The 17549-nt window shown below is 60.3% G+C and overlaps 1 protein-coding gene across 5 annotated transcripts in view; it reads right to left on the bottom strand.

Annotated features, from left to right (window-relative positions):
• Window positions 1-4557: 4557 nt before the first annotated feature.
• The window catches only part of CARS1 (cysteinyl-tRNA synthetase 1), a 49226-nt gene continuing 36234 nt past the window's right edge, over window positions 4558-17549 (bottom strand). For 2 of the 5 annotated variants that reach the window (XM_027090649.1, XM_027090644.1), the window contains 6 exons: window positions 17129-17210; window positions 11324-11404; window positions 10710-10777; window positions 8238-8297; window positions 7753-7836; window positions 4558-7170 (listed from right to left, as the gene is read on the bottom strand). In XM_027090649.1, the coding sequence (XP_026946450.1) occupies window positions 7036-7170; window positions 7753-7836; window positions 8238-8297; window positions 10710-10777; window positions 11324-11404; window positions 17129-17210 (510 nt within the window). In that variant the 3' untranslated portion in view covers window positions 4558-7035. Of the gene's footprint in view, window positions 7171-7752; window positions 7837-8237; window positions 8298-8413; window positions 8964-10709; window positions 10778-11323; window positions 11405-17128; window positions 17211-17549 lie in introns of those variants that run through there. The other 3 variants (XM_027090648.1, XM_027090645.1, XM_027090647.1) reach the window with 3 other exon arrangements.

The raw sequence follows: 17549 nt of genomic DNA, 5'->3' as shown, positions 1-17549 counted from the left end.
GGCCCAGACGCCACCTGGAGAAAGCAGGCCGGACCTGGGATGGTGGAGTCCACCTGTCCACACCTGTGGTCGTCCACGCCCCCTGGCCTGTCCCCTTCAGGGCTCTTATGGGTCTGGAGAAAGGCCCCTTTTGGGAGGTTGTGAATGATCTAAAACTCCTCTCTGTGCACTTGTCCCTTTGTGGGCTCCTGCCATCATTTAGGTCCAGTCACCTCCTCTGAGGGGCCTTCCTTGAACATCCTGCCACTGCCACCCCCATGCTTATTACCATCAGGGCACCACTGCCAGCTTTCTTGACCACGGGCACTTGATGGGGAGCATGTTGATCCCCACCTCCTGCCCCGTCCCCACCACTAGAAGGAGTGTATCAGGGAGGCTTCCGGGAGGAAGTGGTGTCCCAGCTGACACCTGAGAACCAGCAGGAGAGGCCAGGAAGGGAGCACAGCGCATTCCAGGACCTGCAAATAGCTCACGACCCTAACGATAGCACCTGGGAGCCCCATCAGGAGGTGAGCCTGGGCAGGTGCCCCCAAGGTGATGCCTGGGCCAGGCTGCACGCCACGTCTTCATCTGCCCGTGGGCATGATGGGCGGGTGCCAGGCTCAGAGTGACGCCAGCATTGCCATCGCAAGCCCCCTCCTTGGGTCTGACGTCTTCTCGGTTCTCAGGCCGATTCCCAGATTCCCCAATGGAAACGGGAATAGGAGTCCCCTGCAGCTGGCCTCGTGCGGAACGGCTCCTGGGAACCTGCACCACGTTCTATTCATATCTGTTTTGAAATCAGGCAACAGTCCTCGCCTGCCTGCAGTCTGACTATATTTTCCTGCCACCCCCCCCATTATAATCACAAGTGGATTTATTTAAATGAGGCATTAAGTCATATTAAACGTGTTTGTCTGTTCAAGAGGCTGAAGGTACAAGGGTGGAGGTCCTGTTGGTTTCCTGGGGCCGTCACAACGAAGTACGCTAAACCACACAGCTTGAACAACAGAAATGTGTTCTCTCCCAGTTCTGGAGAGTCACGTCTGAAATCGAGTTGTAGGTAGGCCCCGCCCCCACCCCCGGAGGCTATAGAGGAGGATCTCTCCTGCCTCTTCCAGATTCTGGGGGCTCCAGGTATCCCCGGGCTTGTGGCCGCGTCCCTCCAGCCTCTGCCTCTGTCCTCACGTGGCCTGTCCCCGTGGCTGTCTCCTCTTCTTTCAAAGATACCGGTCATATTGGAGTTAGAGCCCACCCTACTCCAGTGGGATCTCATCTTAAGTAATTACATTTGCAAAGAGCCTCCTGTTTCCAGATTAGCTCACACTGTGGACTTCTGGGTGGACGTGGATTTGCGGGGTTGCATTGTTCAGTCCAGTACAACAGGGCAGCTGCTGCAGGTGTCCTTGAGTTTCTGGAGCCTCTACACGATGTGAAGGCTGAGGGGCTCGGGGGGTGGCCTCCCACTGCCCACCTCCCACTCAGGGACCTGCCCTCACCCTCCCAGGCCCCGGCAGCGTCCCCAGGGACCCGGGGCGAGTCGCCTGCCCTCCGGCAGCAGACCCACTGGTTGCCTGCGCTTCCTGCCTTGCCATATCAGCTTTAAAAACCCACTCCCAGGGGACTTCCCCGGCAACCCAGTGGTTAAGACTATGCGCTTCCACTGCAGGGAGTGCGGGTTCGATTCCTTGTTGGGGAACTAAGATCTCACATGCTATGGGCCAAAAAAAAAAAAAGAAAGAAAAAAACCACTCTCAGCATGGGGGGCCTTGTGTCTTTTTTTTTTGTTTTGGCTACTGTTCCCTGACCAGGGATTGAACCTGCACCCCCTGCATTGGAAGGGCAGAGTCTTAACCACTGGACCACCAGGGAAGTCCCTCAAGACACGTTCATTCTGACAAACACCCAGGCTTTGCTGACACCGGAGCCTTGCAGTGGCGTCTCTTACTCTGTGGGCGCGATCCTTTCTGACTACCCACTGACAGCAGAAGCACCAGCAAACGGATCTCCACTGGGCTGGTTCCTCCTCAGCCAGGAGGGTCCCAGCTCTTCACGGGCTAAGGCCACCCTCGTGCCCTTGGCTGGAGGCCACAGCCCGTCCTCCTGCCGCCCCATCCTCCACGCTGCCCGCCAGCACACTGGTGGCATTCTGCTGCCCAGCGTCCTTCCGTGATCCCTGCTGCCCCCAATGAACTCAGAACGGGGCAGGCACAGCGGGCATCAGTTCGTTGAAAAGTCCCCAGATGATGCTAAGTAAGACCAGGGCTGAGAGGTGCTGGGATTAGAACTCCAAGGCCCTTTCGTTTTCCCACCGTCGTAACTTTGACACCACCAGGCTCTGAGCTCACGCACACCTGTTAACAGCCCCTCTACGCAGGTCCCCAGCCTGGCTCGCCCTCCGGCCATGGGGAACTCAGGGGGTTACCCTCCAGGGGTGGCCCTGCCCTTGGTTTCTGCTCCTTGTTCGGCCTGACTCCCCGCAGACTGAGCTCAGGAGGACGGGCGCCCTGTCTTCCTTCCCACCTGGAGACTGTGCCTCATCTCGGGGCCACTGACTGATGGCAAGGCCTTGGCTAAGCAATGTCCCAGGTGGACACTATCGTCCCCACCTCCAGAGGAGGAAATAGAGATGGGCTGGATGACTCCCTCAGCCCCCCAGCTCCAAAACGGCTGGACCACAACCAACCTGGCCCTGGAGGGGCCCTGCCCCTCGCCTCTCGTGGGCACTGCTCAATGAGTAACCCCCGGGGCTGGCAGAAGAGAGGGAGCACGGGGCCCCAGAAGCACCCGACATCCCTCCCCAGGGCGGTGGCCCCCAGGTCATGATGCTCTAATGACAAGGACACATGGAGACAGGAAGAAGCAGCAGATGACATCAGAAAATAGCCACCATCTATTCCGTGCGGAGAGGGCCGCTATCTGTAAACTCAGAAGGAAGGCGTCGGGAGCCTGTCCCCAAACTGTTACAGGCTCGCTCTAGATGGCCTTAAGGGGAAACTCCGTCGTTACTTTAGTCTGGTACTCTTCTGCATGATTCGATTTTTAAATAGTGAACCTGTGATTTTTTTAATAATGAAAACACGAAAGATTTCTCTTTGGGGAGAAGCACGAAGACAATTTTGGCTCTTACCGCTGGAAAGAGGTTTCATGCACACACGCAAAAGAAACTTTTTACAGGTGAACTGACATTTTACAAGTTAAAGGAGTTTTCCACCCCATCTTGTTCCAGAAGGTTCTGCTGCAGCCTGTAAGGGTGCAAAGGCCGAATGCAAAGGGAACAGTGAGGACGTTCCTGACCAGGAGCCCCCAGGCCACCCCCTGCAGGTGCCGCGACCCACCCCGGTCGTCCACTAAAGACGAGAGGGTTTCCTGGCGGCACGTTTTAAACAACACTTGATCACGAAGAGTCTGGAACACAGGAAGGTAGAGAGGATGACCTGGGGCACAGATAGACGCCGGCCACTCAGGTGTGACCAGAAGCATCTGTGTTAATTTGCTTCATGAGTTTTCTTTGTTGAAGACTCAATTACCACGCCACGGTGTCCCAAACACGTGTGGACACGTGTGGACACAACTGGCGCGATCGCACGAACAAAATTCACCAGATTCCTTAGCAGCACACCACGCCCATGCGCACGTGTCCCCAAACATCTCTGCGGCCGGCTTGTTCAAAGCTATCAAGGTTCATACACGGGAGGTGGTGGTTTTGTTTCTCGAATCTCTCCCGAGTCCCGAGGAGGGCGCCGCCTTCTCGATGAGTCTGCCTGCCTCTCTGTGGCACCTGCCGCCTGTGTCTCGGTCCCCAGTACTGCCGGTGAGCAGGAAGTGAAACGGACAGTCTCCTCCTCCAGGTGGGGCCCCCGACCAGAGGCAGGGGCATCACCCTGGGACCTGGAGGAAACGCAGGACCTCCAGCTCCACCCAGATCCGAGTCAGGGTCTGAGATTTAACGAGGTCCCGGGCAGCACGGCTGAAAGCTTTGTTCAGTACCTACTCCGTGTTTTTAGTGGAAAGACTCCTCTGTGCAGGTGAGGCCGGGCTCCCCCCTGCAGGCCACCCCTCAGGCCCACATGTCCCTCTCGGGGGATGCTGAGACTGAGTGCTGGGGGGAGGGGGTGATGGGCAGAGCTCCGAGTTGTAAGGTGACAGGCGCACCTTTCCCGGTCCCCTGTGACCGACAAGCCACCTGCGAGGGGACGCTTTGGCGTCATGAAAACAGTCGGCTCCCAACTTTCAGCAGGGGTCTCGGCGTCCACTGCCAGCCCTGGCTGGAGTCGGGGCTGCACTCGGGGCCCCAGAACAGAGGCGTTCCAACTGTCCTGTTTTGTCCACTTCTACTCGCTGGCACTGCTGCCCTTCAGTGGGGACATTGGTGGCTCTGAAATAGTTTCCATGGAGGGTGGGAGACGTTTAATCCTGCCACCTTTTTTTTCTGGCCACGCCACACAGCTTGCGGGATCTTAATTCCCCGACCAGGGACTGAACCCAGGGCCATGGCAGCGACAGCACAGAGTCCTAACCACTGGACCGCCAGGCAAGTCCCAATCCTGCCACTTATAAATAACTAAGTCTGTGAACCAGGTGTCACCTCCAGTGGTGACAAGTTCTTATGTCTTGGTCTTCTTTGCTTTTGAGAATAAGTGTGGATGCCTGGATTTCAATGACCCCTGCTTTTCAGGGCTCCAGTTTTCACAGACTCAGCCGGGGGAAGCTCCTGAGGCTTTTTACTTTGAAATCATGAAAGGTTCCCGGGAAGCTGCAGCAGAGGGGTCCCTGTGCCCTTCACATGGTTTCCTGACAGCTACATCTTGCCAAAGATGAACCCTGGGACACCAGCCCTGGTGTCACGTGGCCATGGGCGTAGATTCCTCAGCCACCACTGCGGTCGAAGGGTGAAGGGTCCGGACTGTCCCTAGTCAGCCCCCACCCAGCCCCTGGCACCGCTACGCCACTCTCTCTAGTTCTGTCCCCTCGAGTCATCTCACTGGAATCTCACTGCGCGTGACCCTCTGCCCCGATGCCCTGGAGACTCTCCTGGCTGCTGTGTGTGTTCCTGGTCTGTCCCGCGTCCTTCTGACACAACCCCTCCGTCTGGGACGCTTCCCCTCAGGGTACCGGGATGCCCTGGGCCTCCACGTGCGCTCGCCCTCGGCCTGGAATTGGCCGCTTCTCCCAGGAGAGGGGATGGCACTCAGAGCCTGGAAGCTGGCCCTGGGGGAGCTCGTGGCCACCGGGGTGGTCCCCTCTCAGCCTGCATGGCCGGGAAATACCTACTGTTTACAAGTCAAGCGTCAGTTCCTCCGTTGTCTCCTCCGTTCGTGTTTAACAGCACGTGATCCTCTGGTGCTTTTCCTCACGATGGATGAATGCGGGGCTGCTGATGTCGAGGCACGTGTCCACTGCCCACACAGAGCGGAGGGTGACGACCACGCCAGCACCATGCCCAGCGACACAACAATGGAACCAAGTTTGACTTCTCTGCATGGCTTTGGCCTCAGGACACACCCTCCGGAAGATGTGCAGCGAAGCGGCAGGTCCTCAAACCAACCAAAGGGGCCCTTTTCTCACCGGTTTGATTGCGGTTTTGCAGCAGGTGGCGCTTCCCTAAACAGCTGCCACGCTTTCCGGCCCCTGCCACTGCCGCCACAGGGAGGGGCCTGCAGGTGGGCCCTGGGGCAGCCTCCCCTCAGGGAGGATGGAGGGGGTCCGCGTGACCTCTGAGGTTAGATCCCAAAGGGCACGTGGTGCCCAACTCTCCTGGGACCCGCAGAGGCTGCCGACCTGGAGGCCACAGCCCAGCATCCCCCGCCCAGGACCCGGGCATGAGCACGCAGACCCCCCGCCCTCTGACCGCACCCGGTGTGGGGCCCTGACTCAAACCCGCCCAGAGGAGCCGGTCAACCTGGAACCCCCAGGGTCAATAATAAGGTCATTGTCACTTCAGGCACTAAATGCTGGGGTGACTTGTTAGGTGTATAACTGCCCTGGGTTTGCTCCACTTCGTTTTGGGGCCTTTTTTCTTACTGGCTTATTTTTTTTAACGTAGAACATTTACAAGGTTCAAAAGTCGAACATATGCAGGGCCTGTCCTCGTGGGGTCACAGCTGTCGTGCTCCACGTGTGGCTGGGTGGGTGGGAGCCCCCCAGAGCAGCCGGCACCGGCCAGCAGGCTGCTCCCCGCCTGCTCTGGGGGTGATGCTCCTACGAGCGGGCCACGGGGGTGAAGGGTGAGCGTGGCCACCACTGGACAGTGCCAACCCCGACCCCAGCCCCCTGCCTCGCCATCGCCGCGAGCGAGACCTGGATGTCGTCTCCCAGCCCCGAGGGCTCCATCGCCGGTTCTCGCGGATCTGACCTGGCCCCGCGCTTCTGCAGGTGGAGCCGATCCCGGCTCGCTGCCACCCTGCTCCATCCAGGCCTGGAGCTCAGGTGGGGATTCTCAGCCCCGGGAGTAAGAATGCGAGAGCAGGCTGGTGAGGACACGCTCGCCTGGCTGGGACCTGGGGACATCGCTGCCCTGTGCTGCTGAGATTCCCCCCTCCTCCCATCTCATCGCCAGCCGTGCTGAGCCGGCCCGCCCGCCCGCGGAATCGCTGCGGAGACAGGGCGCCGAGCTGACCCAGCAGGACCCGGGCACCCGGCCGAGCAGCCTTTGTGCGAGGCGCCAGCGGGCTCTGCCAGCTTGAGCCTGTCTTTTTCCTACTCAAATGCCTCCTAATGCGCCTACACACCAGAGATTAGCCGATAGCCATCTGCACGGGGGCAGGGGCGGGGGGGGACAGTCCTCAGCTGCAGCCGCTCAGTGGCCTGAGCTCCCGTGTCGTGACCTGCTGACCACGCAGCCCGGCCGGGCCCCCTCGTGCGCTGACCATGCAGGGTGACGGCAGACAGAGCCCGGCCTCGCGTTGGGAAGACTTTATTGCTGACGTTTCAGAGCCGGAGGTGGCCCAGCCCTCTCCGGACAGAACCCTTAACTTAGGCCCCGAGCGCGGGCGGCAGAGTCCCCGGGGCGGGGAGCTGGTGCCCCCGGGGCGGTGTGGAGCCTCGGCCCCACCTTCACGGGATGCTTCCATTCTGAACCAGCTGCAGGTATTCCTGGTGCAGCTTTTCCTGGGCCTCGAAGAGCTTCTTCAGCTTCTTGGCCTGCCCTTTGCTCAGCTCTTTGCCTTCCGTGTCGTGTGTGGGCAGACCCTGAAAGGCGAGAGCACGGGCGGTCACCGCCCACCGACCAGGCCAGTCCGCCTGCCCGGCATCCACTCCCCGCCACGCTCTGGACCCAGCGCACTGCTCCGAGGTGCCCGTGCTAGCCTCTGGGAAGCGACCATCCTGGGGTGCCCCCCTGCCTGAGGGGTGAGGGGCACCGTTCCCCACCAGGTCGACATGGTTCTGATACGAGCAAATACGTACAAGACCAGTGAGGGAGGCCTGAGGGTCTCGAGGCCAAGCAGCCATGAGTAGCCACGCTGAAGAGCCCCTGGAGCAATGGGCACATCTGTGCCATGGCCCTTCTGGATTGTCTGTGGGGTGAGTCCCTGCAAATCCATCAACCGGCCCAGGCCACAACACCCGGCACCAGAGCCGCTGGGCCGCGGTGAGGGAGGGGCGGCCCTGGGTACTGGGCTGCACGTGCTGGACCTGAAACAGCCCCACATAAGCCCGCCTTCCTGCAAACAGCACCCTGGACAGAGAATCTTCTCAGCCAAGTTTGAAAACCCCTGTCATCCCAATTTAATGGTCTAACAACGTTCTGAAAAGAAAGAAAGGATTTCTTACGTTTTCATCGAACTTGGAATACTTGTCGCTTTCTGACAAGAACATCTCGCTGGGCGGAACCTTCATCTTGGCCAGCCTTGCCGCCTGGAACACAGACATGGGGTCGCTGCTCCGAGCCCGCGTGGGGACCCATGCCCGTGACCCATGCCCGTGACCCCGTGTCGGCTCCCACCCCAGCCCCCAGGTTCAGGGAGCGACGGCTGGGCAGAGGGAAGTGAAAGGAGGGAGCCAGGTGTTTTCTGCAGGAACAGGGGTACGGCCGTGCACGCAGCACAGCAGGATCAAGGCCACAGAAGCCGTCCTGGAGCTCGCGGCCACGTCTGTCCCTGCCCAGGGCTCCCGGCCTCCCTGGGGCACTGTATGAGGGGCCACCGCTGGGGACGGAGGCAGAGGGGGCGACCGGCTGGGCCCCAAGGAGGCACAGGGGGTAGGGCATGGGGTCAAAGTGCGTTTCCGCCAGCAGCCCGCCCCTGAGCAGACGTTACTTCCTGCTCTTGTCTCTTCCTGGCGGCCTCCTCTTTCTTCCTTCTCTTTTCTTCTTCAGCCTGGGGGACAGCAAACGCCCCGTGAGCTGGAGCTGCCCAGGCCCCTCTTGGGTGGGAGAGGGACAGGACAAGCTCCCTGCCGTCCCCCCGCCCATCCCTGTGAGCTGGGCTCTGACCCAGCCCTGCTCTCGACACGGGGCGGTGACTGGACACCATGCGTGAGGTCACCTGCAGCACAACCAACATGAAGAAAGGACCAGACCTGCCCGGCAGCAGGGGGGCTGCGGTCGGGTGCGGGACCAGGGACAGCACGGCGAGGGCCAACCCTGAGGGGCCCAGGCACCTGGGGAGGGCGGGAGGGGGGCTGGCTGGAGGAGACGGGTGGGAGCCAGAGCCCACTTCCCACCAGGCAGGCAGCGTCCGGGCAGGAGGCAGGGAGGGAGGGCCTGGGGGCTGGGCTGGGCGCCCGTGAGGAGGGGCCCGAGGCTGCCTCGGGAGGTTTGGGCTCGGGCCACCATGTGGATGGCGTGTGCCCCGGACAGGAAGGAGGAACGGGTTTGGGGAATGAAGGTCACGCGTTCCCTCTTGGACGTCTTGGGTTTCGGGTGCTTCCTGGCCAAGCGGAGCCCTCAGGTAGGCGGCTGGACACAGGAGTCTGGGCCAGAGAGGACTCGGCGGTCACAGGCACACAGGTGGCAGAGGGGCCCTGGGACGGGGTGAGGTCACCTGGGTGGGGGGACGCCAGAGAGGCGGGAAATGCAGGCAGTGCAGTGGGGGAAGCAAAGGGAGGGTCCCAGAGAGCAGGGGTCAAGGGCGGGGCCACCCAGGATGCGCCTTGTCACCGGAGAACCTGAGCAGAGCAGGAGGGGCTGAGGGTGGGCGGAGGAAGAGGGGCCCGGCACGGAGCTTGGGAGGTGGGAAGACGGGTGCCGAGGGCTTTTGCTTCTCCACTTAGAGACCGGAGGTGCTTATCCCGCTGGGGGAGCAGAAGACAGCCTACGAGGCCGTGGTCCCAGGCGCCTCCACACACGGGCGTTGGGGTGGGATTCCCTCGACTGGAAACTCGAGCTACCAGGGGGAAGGTGTATGGCAAATCCCTCCCGCGAAGGCCTTACGGCCAGTGAAGACATGGGCAGGGGTGACCGATCCAAGTTCACTGCCCCGTCTTCACGCCCCGGGCCGCCTGCGGGGAGAGCGGGAGTGAGCCCCACGTCACCTCCGGGGAAGGGCCGGGGCGGCCCACACGCTGCGGTGTCCAAGGATGGGGAGAACCCGACCCAGGGGACGTGACGCCAGCGGGGGTGACCGAACGGGATGGAAGGGGGGGAGGGGCCAAGAAGGGCCTGGACTGGGGTCAAAGCCCAGCTCCCGGAACCTCACACCAGCCTGACTCCAGCCAGACCTTCCCCGGCACCCGGGCTCCTTAATTCTCAAGCTCGGCCCCTCCTGGCGTCCACACCAGCGTCCCCGGCGCCCAGCGAAGCCCCGGGCCAGCCTCGCCGCTCTTCTCCCTGACCACCCACCCACCCGTCAGTTCTCCTTGTGGACACCTGTCGAGGCCCCTTCCCAGCCTCCCAAACTCCTCTCCCTGGGGTTTCTTCTTAAGGCCTCTCGGGCCCCGCACCCAGCGAGCTGTGCCCAGCAGATCTGACAGGCACTGCGTCTGTTCCTGCCTCTCTCTTTCTATGGGACGTTGAGGTCCCCGAGAGCAGGGACTGTCCCACTTCACGGAGTCCCTGGCTCAGCCCTGCTCACGGAGGTGTAGTAACATCAGAGGCGTGAGAAGGACGGTGCTGGGGGCGGGAGTGGGTGGAGGTGTGACTGTGACACATTCAACCCCAGGGACAGGGAGACACCACTTCAGGTGAGGGCGAGGTATGACCACACCTGTCAGCTTCGCAGTTTCCTAGAGGTGACAAGTCTTCCCTTGTACCCCGGGTCCTTCATCAGAAGCTGGATCTTGTTGTTGTTGTTAGAAAATTGCCAAGTAGTTACCTATCTAGTCTTTTTACTAAGAGTATAAATGCCAACTCCTAAAGATGAAGTATAAAAACTCCAGTGATATTTACTTTTTCAATAAACACCCAGCTCAGGGAGTTCCCTGGTGGCGCAGTGGTTGAGAATCCGCCTGCCAGTGCAGGGGACACGGGTTCGAGCCTTGGTCCGGGAAGATCCCACATGCCACGGAGCAACTAAGCCAGTGCGCCACAACTACTGAGCCTGCGCTCTAGAGCCCACGAGCCACAACTACTGAACCCCGCGCGCCTAGAGCCCGTGCTCCGCAACAAGAGAAGCCACTGCAATGAGAAGCCCACGCACCACAACGAAGAGCAGCCCCCGCTTGCTGCAACTAGAGAAAAGCCAGCGTGCAGCAATGAAGACCAAACGCAGACAATAAAAAAAAAATAAGAAGAAGAACAACTTAAAACAAAAACCAAAACACCCAGCTCAGGTCACTGCGGTTTTACTCACCCTTTTCTTCTCTTCTCTCTCTCTCAGTAAGGTATCTCTGTCCACCAACTTGACCACAGTGGGCAGTCCTGAAAGGCCAACAGCCGTGAGACGAGGCCGAGCCCAGCGCTGCCCACACCACTCCCGCCCACGGGGCCCCCGAGAGAAGCCGGGGCCTCCTTCCTGCTCGCATAGGTCAAATGGTAATTGTGCTGTGAGGAGGCCTTGCCGCTCAAGACCGAGCACCCAGGAGTCATAAAATAAGACATTCATCTGAGTGTTTAAAATCCAATAATTTTTCATGCAGCCCAAACTCCCACCAAGTCGAAACACAAGCTGTGAAACTTGCTGACGATCCACGTGACACAGGCTGCCTCCCACGTGACAGGCCATGAGAAAAGGCGGCCAGTGGCCCCGCAAAAACAGGGCCGCCGGGCAGTCAGGCCGCAGGAGAGGAGGTGCTGGCAGTGATGCCCACGAAGGTACAACTACAGGTCCCCCAGGACCACACATCACGGGGGGTTCACCACGTAAAAGGCGGAGCGTCCTCGGACCCGTCCCGGAGTTCTTCCTCTCAAAAGCAATCTCCACCCTGTGTCCCTCCCCTGACCCGGTGTCACGCCCAGAGGACCCACCTTCATGGTCTTCAAACCGCACCCCCAGCTCAGGCAGGATGTCGTCCCGCAAGGCATCGCTGAGCTGCAGGACCTCGGGGACTGTGGACAGAGGAAGCAGTTCGGTCCACTGGGCCCGGAAACGCCCGGGCCCCACGGAAGAGCGCCCCCCTGTGCCTCTGGAGGGGCCGGGCTATTCCACTGGCCACAGATGCAGGAGAAGCCGAGACACAGAGGTCGCGGCCACTGGTGAGCCCAGAGCAGCCCCTGGACCCGTGGCCTGTGCACCGGCTCAGGGCACTGCTCAGAGGCGGGCACTGACCGCAGAGGTGCACGGACTGGGGAGAGCCCTGCGGGCGGCAGGCCCAGGGGCACTAGGATTCTGCTGCACAGGAATGAGCTCCCCGGTCACTCGGGAAGGCGCCTGGGAGCGCCGAGCCCCCGCGGCCCTGGCAAGGCGATCCTGAGAGAGGCGGCCGCGTCCCACCGTCCAGGGCCCCGGCCCAGCAAGGGATCAGAAGGGGCCAAAGGCCTGGGGGTGGGACCCACGCCCCACCTCGGTGACACTCTGCCTTGGGCACTGGCGCTCCTGGCCAGCCTCGCCCCAGCCGAGGGAAGTGGTCGCCCAGAGCAGGGCTTGAACGGGCAGCGGCCCGGGGAGTCTGGCCGGCCCACTGGCTTTGAAGTGCCTCTTCCAGGAGAGATGGCACACACGCAGCAGCCAGAGTGGGCAGAGCTGAGCAGACGGCTGGCGTGGCCTCTGGGCCTGACGGGACGGGCCCTTCAAGTCTGGACAGTGTTAACCTCTGCACCACCTGGTTAGGGCCGGTGAAGGCCCACGAGCTCGGGGGAGCCTGGGAGAGTCCTGTAACGGCCATCACGGACGGCGCCCAGGGTGTTTGATGCCCAGCCAGACCAGGGAGAGGCCAGCCCGTTTGTACTTGGGCTTCAAGAGCCCATATGGGCTCAACCCCAACTAAACATGTTCGTGCAGACGTCAGGAGAGGCTCACCCGGACATTCCAGCTCTGAGACCCTGACCTCAGGGTGAAGCAGATTCAGCTCCGGGCTAAGAACTGGGCCAGTGGGAACTCCAGCTGGCGCCAGCAAAGCAGACCCCTCCCGCCCTGCGCCCTCCCTCCCTCCCCACAGCACTGACCACGGCCCACGTGGTCACTCACTCACCTGTCCTGTCTCCACTGTGTCCCCAGAACCCGGGGTGCTCCCGCAGCACTGTGCAGGTGCCCCGCAAGTCCACTCACGGGTGAATGAATGAACGGACGATGCCCCACACATCTCAGGGGATGCCCGAGCCCCGGCCACACGTGCGAGACGCACAGTCTCCCGCTTCCCAGCGCCAGTCAAGGAAAAGCCCCGTTCCAGCCCCGCAGCAGGGCTGGTGGGACGAGGCCCTTTGTATCTGGTCCCTCCCCTCATTCTGCCCCTCGGGGCCCCTTGCTCAGACGGGTCCCCCCAGAGCCCTGAGGAGACCCCAGGGCACCGGCCCAGGCAAGTGCCCAACGGATGCTTGCTCACCGTAACGGGAAGGGAAGCAGGCTGGCCCTGCCATCATTGCCACCAACTCCCCTCCACACCCTCAGGCCCAACCCCGCCTCCCCGCCATACCCCCAGGGGAGGGACACCCCTCCCTGGGGCCCCTCAGGCGCCATCCTCTAGGTGGCCTCCACAAGGCTGAGAGAGCGACCCTCACCTCCATCTGAGACCTGCTCTGGTCCGCGGAGCTCAAACGTGGCCCCGGGATTTCCTTCCAAACCTTCTTCTCACTTCAGGAGCCGGCTTTCTCTTCCACCCTCTCCCGACTTACATTTCTGAAGAGGGTCTAGTGCCCACCATAAAGAAAGAGCTCCTACAGCTCAATAAGACAAATGACCCAAGTAACAATGAGCAAAGGGGGGCCTCCCCGATGGCGCAGTGGTTAGGAATCCGCCCGCCAATGCAGGGGACACGGGTTCGAGCCCTGGTCCGGGAAGATCCCACATGACGCAGAGCAACTAAGTCCGCGTGCCACAGCTACTGAAGCCCGCACGCCTAGAGCCCGTGCTCCGCAGCAAGAGAAGCCACCGCAGTGAGAAGCCCGCGCACCGCAACGAAGAGCAGCCCCCGCTCGCCGCAACTAGAGAAAGCCCGCGTGCAGCAACGAAGACCCAAAAAACGCAGCCAAAAATAAATAAAAATAAATAGATTTTTTAAAAAAAATTATTAAAAAAAAAAAAAAAACGAGCAAAGGGCCTGAATAGACAACTCTCCAAAGGAGAGGTTCAGACGGCCAAGCAGCTCGTTGTCACTACTCGTCAGGGAAAATGCAAATCAAAGCCGCAATGAGATTCCCCTTCACACCCACCAGGACGGCTATTAACAATAACAGAAAATAAAAGGGGCTGACAAGGATGTGGAGAAATCGGAACCCTCGCGCGCACTGCTGGTGGGAACACATAATGGTTCAGCCACCATGCAAAACACTTTGGTGGGTCTTGAAAAAGTTAAACACAGAATTACCGTGTAATCCCACAATTCCTCTCCTAAGTGTGTACCCAAAACAACTAAAACAGGGACCCAATCTGATGCTTACACATGCATGTTCACAGCAGCCCTGTTCACCAAAGGTGCAAACACCCATCAACGGCTGAATGGATACATGGAAGCGGTACACGTATCTGGTGATCACTCTGCCCTAAAAACATGAAGCACCGCCACGTGCTACAGTGTGGACAACCCCGAAAACATTCTGCTGAGAAGCCAGAGAAAAGAGGTCACACCGTGTGACTCCATTTATGTGAAATGCCCAGAACAGGTCAACCCAGAGACAGAACACAGGTTGGTGGCTGCCAGGGGCTGGGGCAGGGGGCGTGACCCTGGAGGGTGGAAACATGCTGGGACCAGGAGACGGTGGCTGCACAACACTGGGAGGCACTCAGCGCCACTGAAGGGTTCACTTTAGAACGGCCAGGCTTACGTTACGCGAGTTCACTTCAATAAGTTATTTCTGTTTAAAGGAAAACCCCAGTTGGATATTTTCGAGGAATTCAATAAACCAACTCTTAAACATATGGAACAAAGGTCTCAGAACAGCTAATGCAACCTTAAAAGAGCACAGACGGGGAGCTTGCCTCCAGGGTGGGGTGCGGGGAGAAGCCCGTACATGGAGACAGAAGATGCCGTCCCCCACCCCGCCCACCTGCCATGCCAGCAGGAGTGAAGCCAAGGCTCTTGGGGTCTTCCCAATGCTGTGCAAATCCGGGTCTGAAGTTGCAGCTACTGAATCTGGGGCTGGGATGGAACCTCATGCAAGGCCCAGACAGGAGCGGAGGCTGCCCCGTGGAGAAGAGGCACTGGGACAGCAGTGGGGATGGGCGGATCTGTGTGGACTGGCTCCCAGTGGTGGGTGCACAGAGACGGGGCAGCCGGTGGCTGGCAGGGCCCCTTCTGGAAGGAAGCAGCTGCACCATCACGACGGAGCCCAGCAAAGGAAAACAGGTTTCCCTGGACGTGGGCCAAGGCGGCGACTTTCCCAGGGCACCTGGCAAAGCGTGCTAGCCCTGGGAACCTCACAGCCCTGCAGACGCCAAGGGGCTCTGACTCCAGGCTCTAGAAGGGAAGGAGCGTGTCTCTGTGTGGCCATCTGCTGGATGCCCCTGCCAGCACCTCCCCGTACCCTGCAACTGCGGTCCGCACCCTTCCCCGTGTGTACTATCCATAGAGCCACAAGGCTCAGGGCGGGGCAGCCTGCATCCATCAGGGCTGGTTACTGTGGGGCGGGGCTGTGACACGGGAGTGGAAAACAGATGGGCAGTGAGCAGGGAGACCTTGTCAGGCGCAGGCTTGGAGATGCTACAAAAGGAGACGGGCTCCACCCACAGATGAACGGATGAGCAAAATATGGTCCATCCACACAATGGAATGTTACTCAGCCTTAAAAAGCAAGGGAGAGGCTTCCCTGGAAGAGCACAGTGGTTAAGAATCCGCCTGCCATTGCAGGGGACACAGGTTCAAGTCCTGGTCCGGGAAGATCCCACATGCCGCAGAGCAACTAAGCCCGCATGCCACAACTACTGAGCCTGCACTCTAGAGCCCGTGAGCCACAACTACCGAGCCCGCGTGCAACAACTACCGAAGCCCGCGTGCCTAGAGCCCGTGCTCCGCAACAAGAGAAGCCACTGCAATGAGAAGCCTGCGCACCGCAACGAAGAGCAGCCCCCGCTCGCCTCAACTAGAGAAAGCCCGCGCACAGCAACCAAGACCCAGTGCAGCCAAAAATAAATAAATAATTTTTTTTTTTAAGAAAAGGAAGGGAATCCCGACCCAAGCTACAACGTGGATGAACCTTGAGGACGTTACGCTCAGTGAAATAAGCGAGACGTAGAAGGACACATGCTGTCTGATTCCACTCACATGAGGTCCCTGGAGGAGTCACATCCACAGAGACAGAAAGTAGACGGTGGGGATGAGGGGTTGCGGGAGGGGAGGGGAGTGCGTGTTTAACGGGGACAGATGTTTGGGAAGATGGAAAGTTCTAGAGATGGATGGGGGTGATGGTTCAAAACAATGTGAATTACTTAAGGCCACTGAACTTTACACTTAGAAATGGCTGAGGTGGAAACTCCTACACGGTGTACATTTAACCACAATAAAAGAACGACGACAGCTAATGGCTACCATCTCTCCAGTGACGCCCTGCCGGTCTCCCATTCTGACCGTGTGCCCGTCCCGGCCCTTCTAACTTCTTCCCAATTTCCCAAGCCTCTCCTGGTCACACACCCACACTCCACATCCCTGCTGGCCAGGCCTGAGCTCTCTGGCCAAATGGACTGTGGGCACTAAAGGAGAAACTGCTTCTTTCTTCTCTGTCGGTAGAGCCCCCCTGCTCTGCTGGCCCTGGGACAGGCCCCAGCCAGCTCCCGCCCCACCCCGGGGCCTGCCCACTCCCCACTGAGGCATAGCTCCCCTGGAGGCTCCCTGATCGCCTATCTGGCCTCTGCCGGCTCCACCCTTGGGAGGCCCCACCCGGATGAGCTCCAGGTGTGACTTCTCATCACACAGGGGACTGGGGGGGGGGGGCACAGCACACCAGGCGACGACAGTGGGGGTCTGCCCCGACCCCCACGTGACCCCAGGCGAGGCCTCTACCTTCCAGGGGCTTCGCTGCCCACCTCTGTCCAATCACGAACATTAAAGAAGCAACGTGAGGACAGCAGCTGGACCAGGCCCGGAACCTCGCAAGGTCAGTTTTAGCCGTGGTGGTCATTTGTGAGTCCAGACCACCACAGTAAGAAGCAGACTGCCTGACTGAGGCCACTCACCGCCCGCTTAACAACTGCTCAAAACTGGCCCCAAAGACAACACGTTTGATCCCAGCTCATCCCAAGTCCCCAGGGCCGCTGGCGAGGCCCCGAGCAGAACCTAGAACTGTCCCCAGCAGAGGCTGTGCAGTCACCACGGAGCCTCTGCAAGGCAGGGACAAGGACACCTCCATTTCTCATCCTGCGGACGCCCCAGAGAGCAGAACCGAGTCACCACAAACAAAAGAGGTGAGGAAACGCTGGCCCCTCAGTGTCCCCAGGCTCTGCTCGGCTGCCCTGACCGTAGGGGCACTTGGTCTAGACGTCTGCGTGGCTACCAGGACTTGACTGGGGCGGGGGGCGTCCCTGGATCTCGTGATCAGAGGCCAGGACTTGACGGGGGGGGGGGGGGTCCCTGGATCTCGTGATCAGAGGCCAGGGACGCTGCTCATCGCCTACAGCACCCAGGACAACGTGCAGCAGAGGACCGGCCAGGCGTGCCCAGGCCACGGAGCGCGTGACGGCCTCACCTCTGTGCTCACGGGCGACCCTTCGCACTCCTTCCCGGAACTCCGACAACACCTGCAGGTACGGCATGACTGTGGGCTCGAGCTGCGGAGAGAACATTTTGGGTCACCGAGAGACCAGCCACCCTCGTGTTTATGAAGGACAGAGCCCAGTACACGCGCCGCAGGGCAGGGCTGCCAAGGGATGTGTGGCTGGCGGACGCCCCGTTGTGACCCGCGTCCAGGGTGCGCGTGCCCATCCCCGACGGTCGGCTCATGGACGCGGGGGCGTCCCGCGTGGCGGCGCGGACAGCGCAGTAAGAGGGTCCCCTTCCCCCCAGCGAACTGAGTCCTGTGGGCGGCCCCGCCCAGTGGCTCACAGGAGCCCCTTTGTCTCAGGCAGACACACGGCTGTTAAAAGCCTGTCCGTAAGGTGACACTGAGC

This window comes from Aethalodelphis obliquidens, unplaced genomic scaffold (genome assembly GCF_003676395.1).
Source record: "Aethalodelphis obliquidens isolate GAN/ISIS:26980383/991018 unplaced genomic scaffold, ASM367639v1 scaffold69, whole genome shotgun sequence".
Taxonomy (NCBI): Eukaryota; Metazoa; Chordata; class Mammalia; order Artiodactyla; family Delphinidae; genus Aethalodelphis; species Aethalodelphis obliquidens.
Note: the sequence above shows the minus strand (reverse complement) of the source record. Positions and strands in the feature narration are given on the sequence as shown.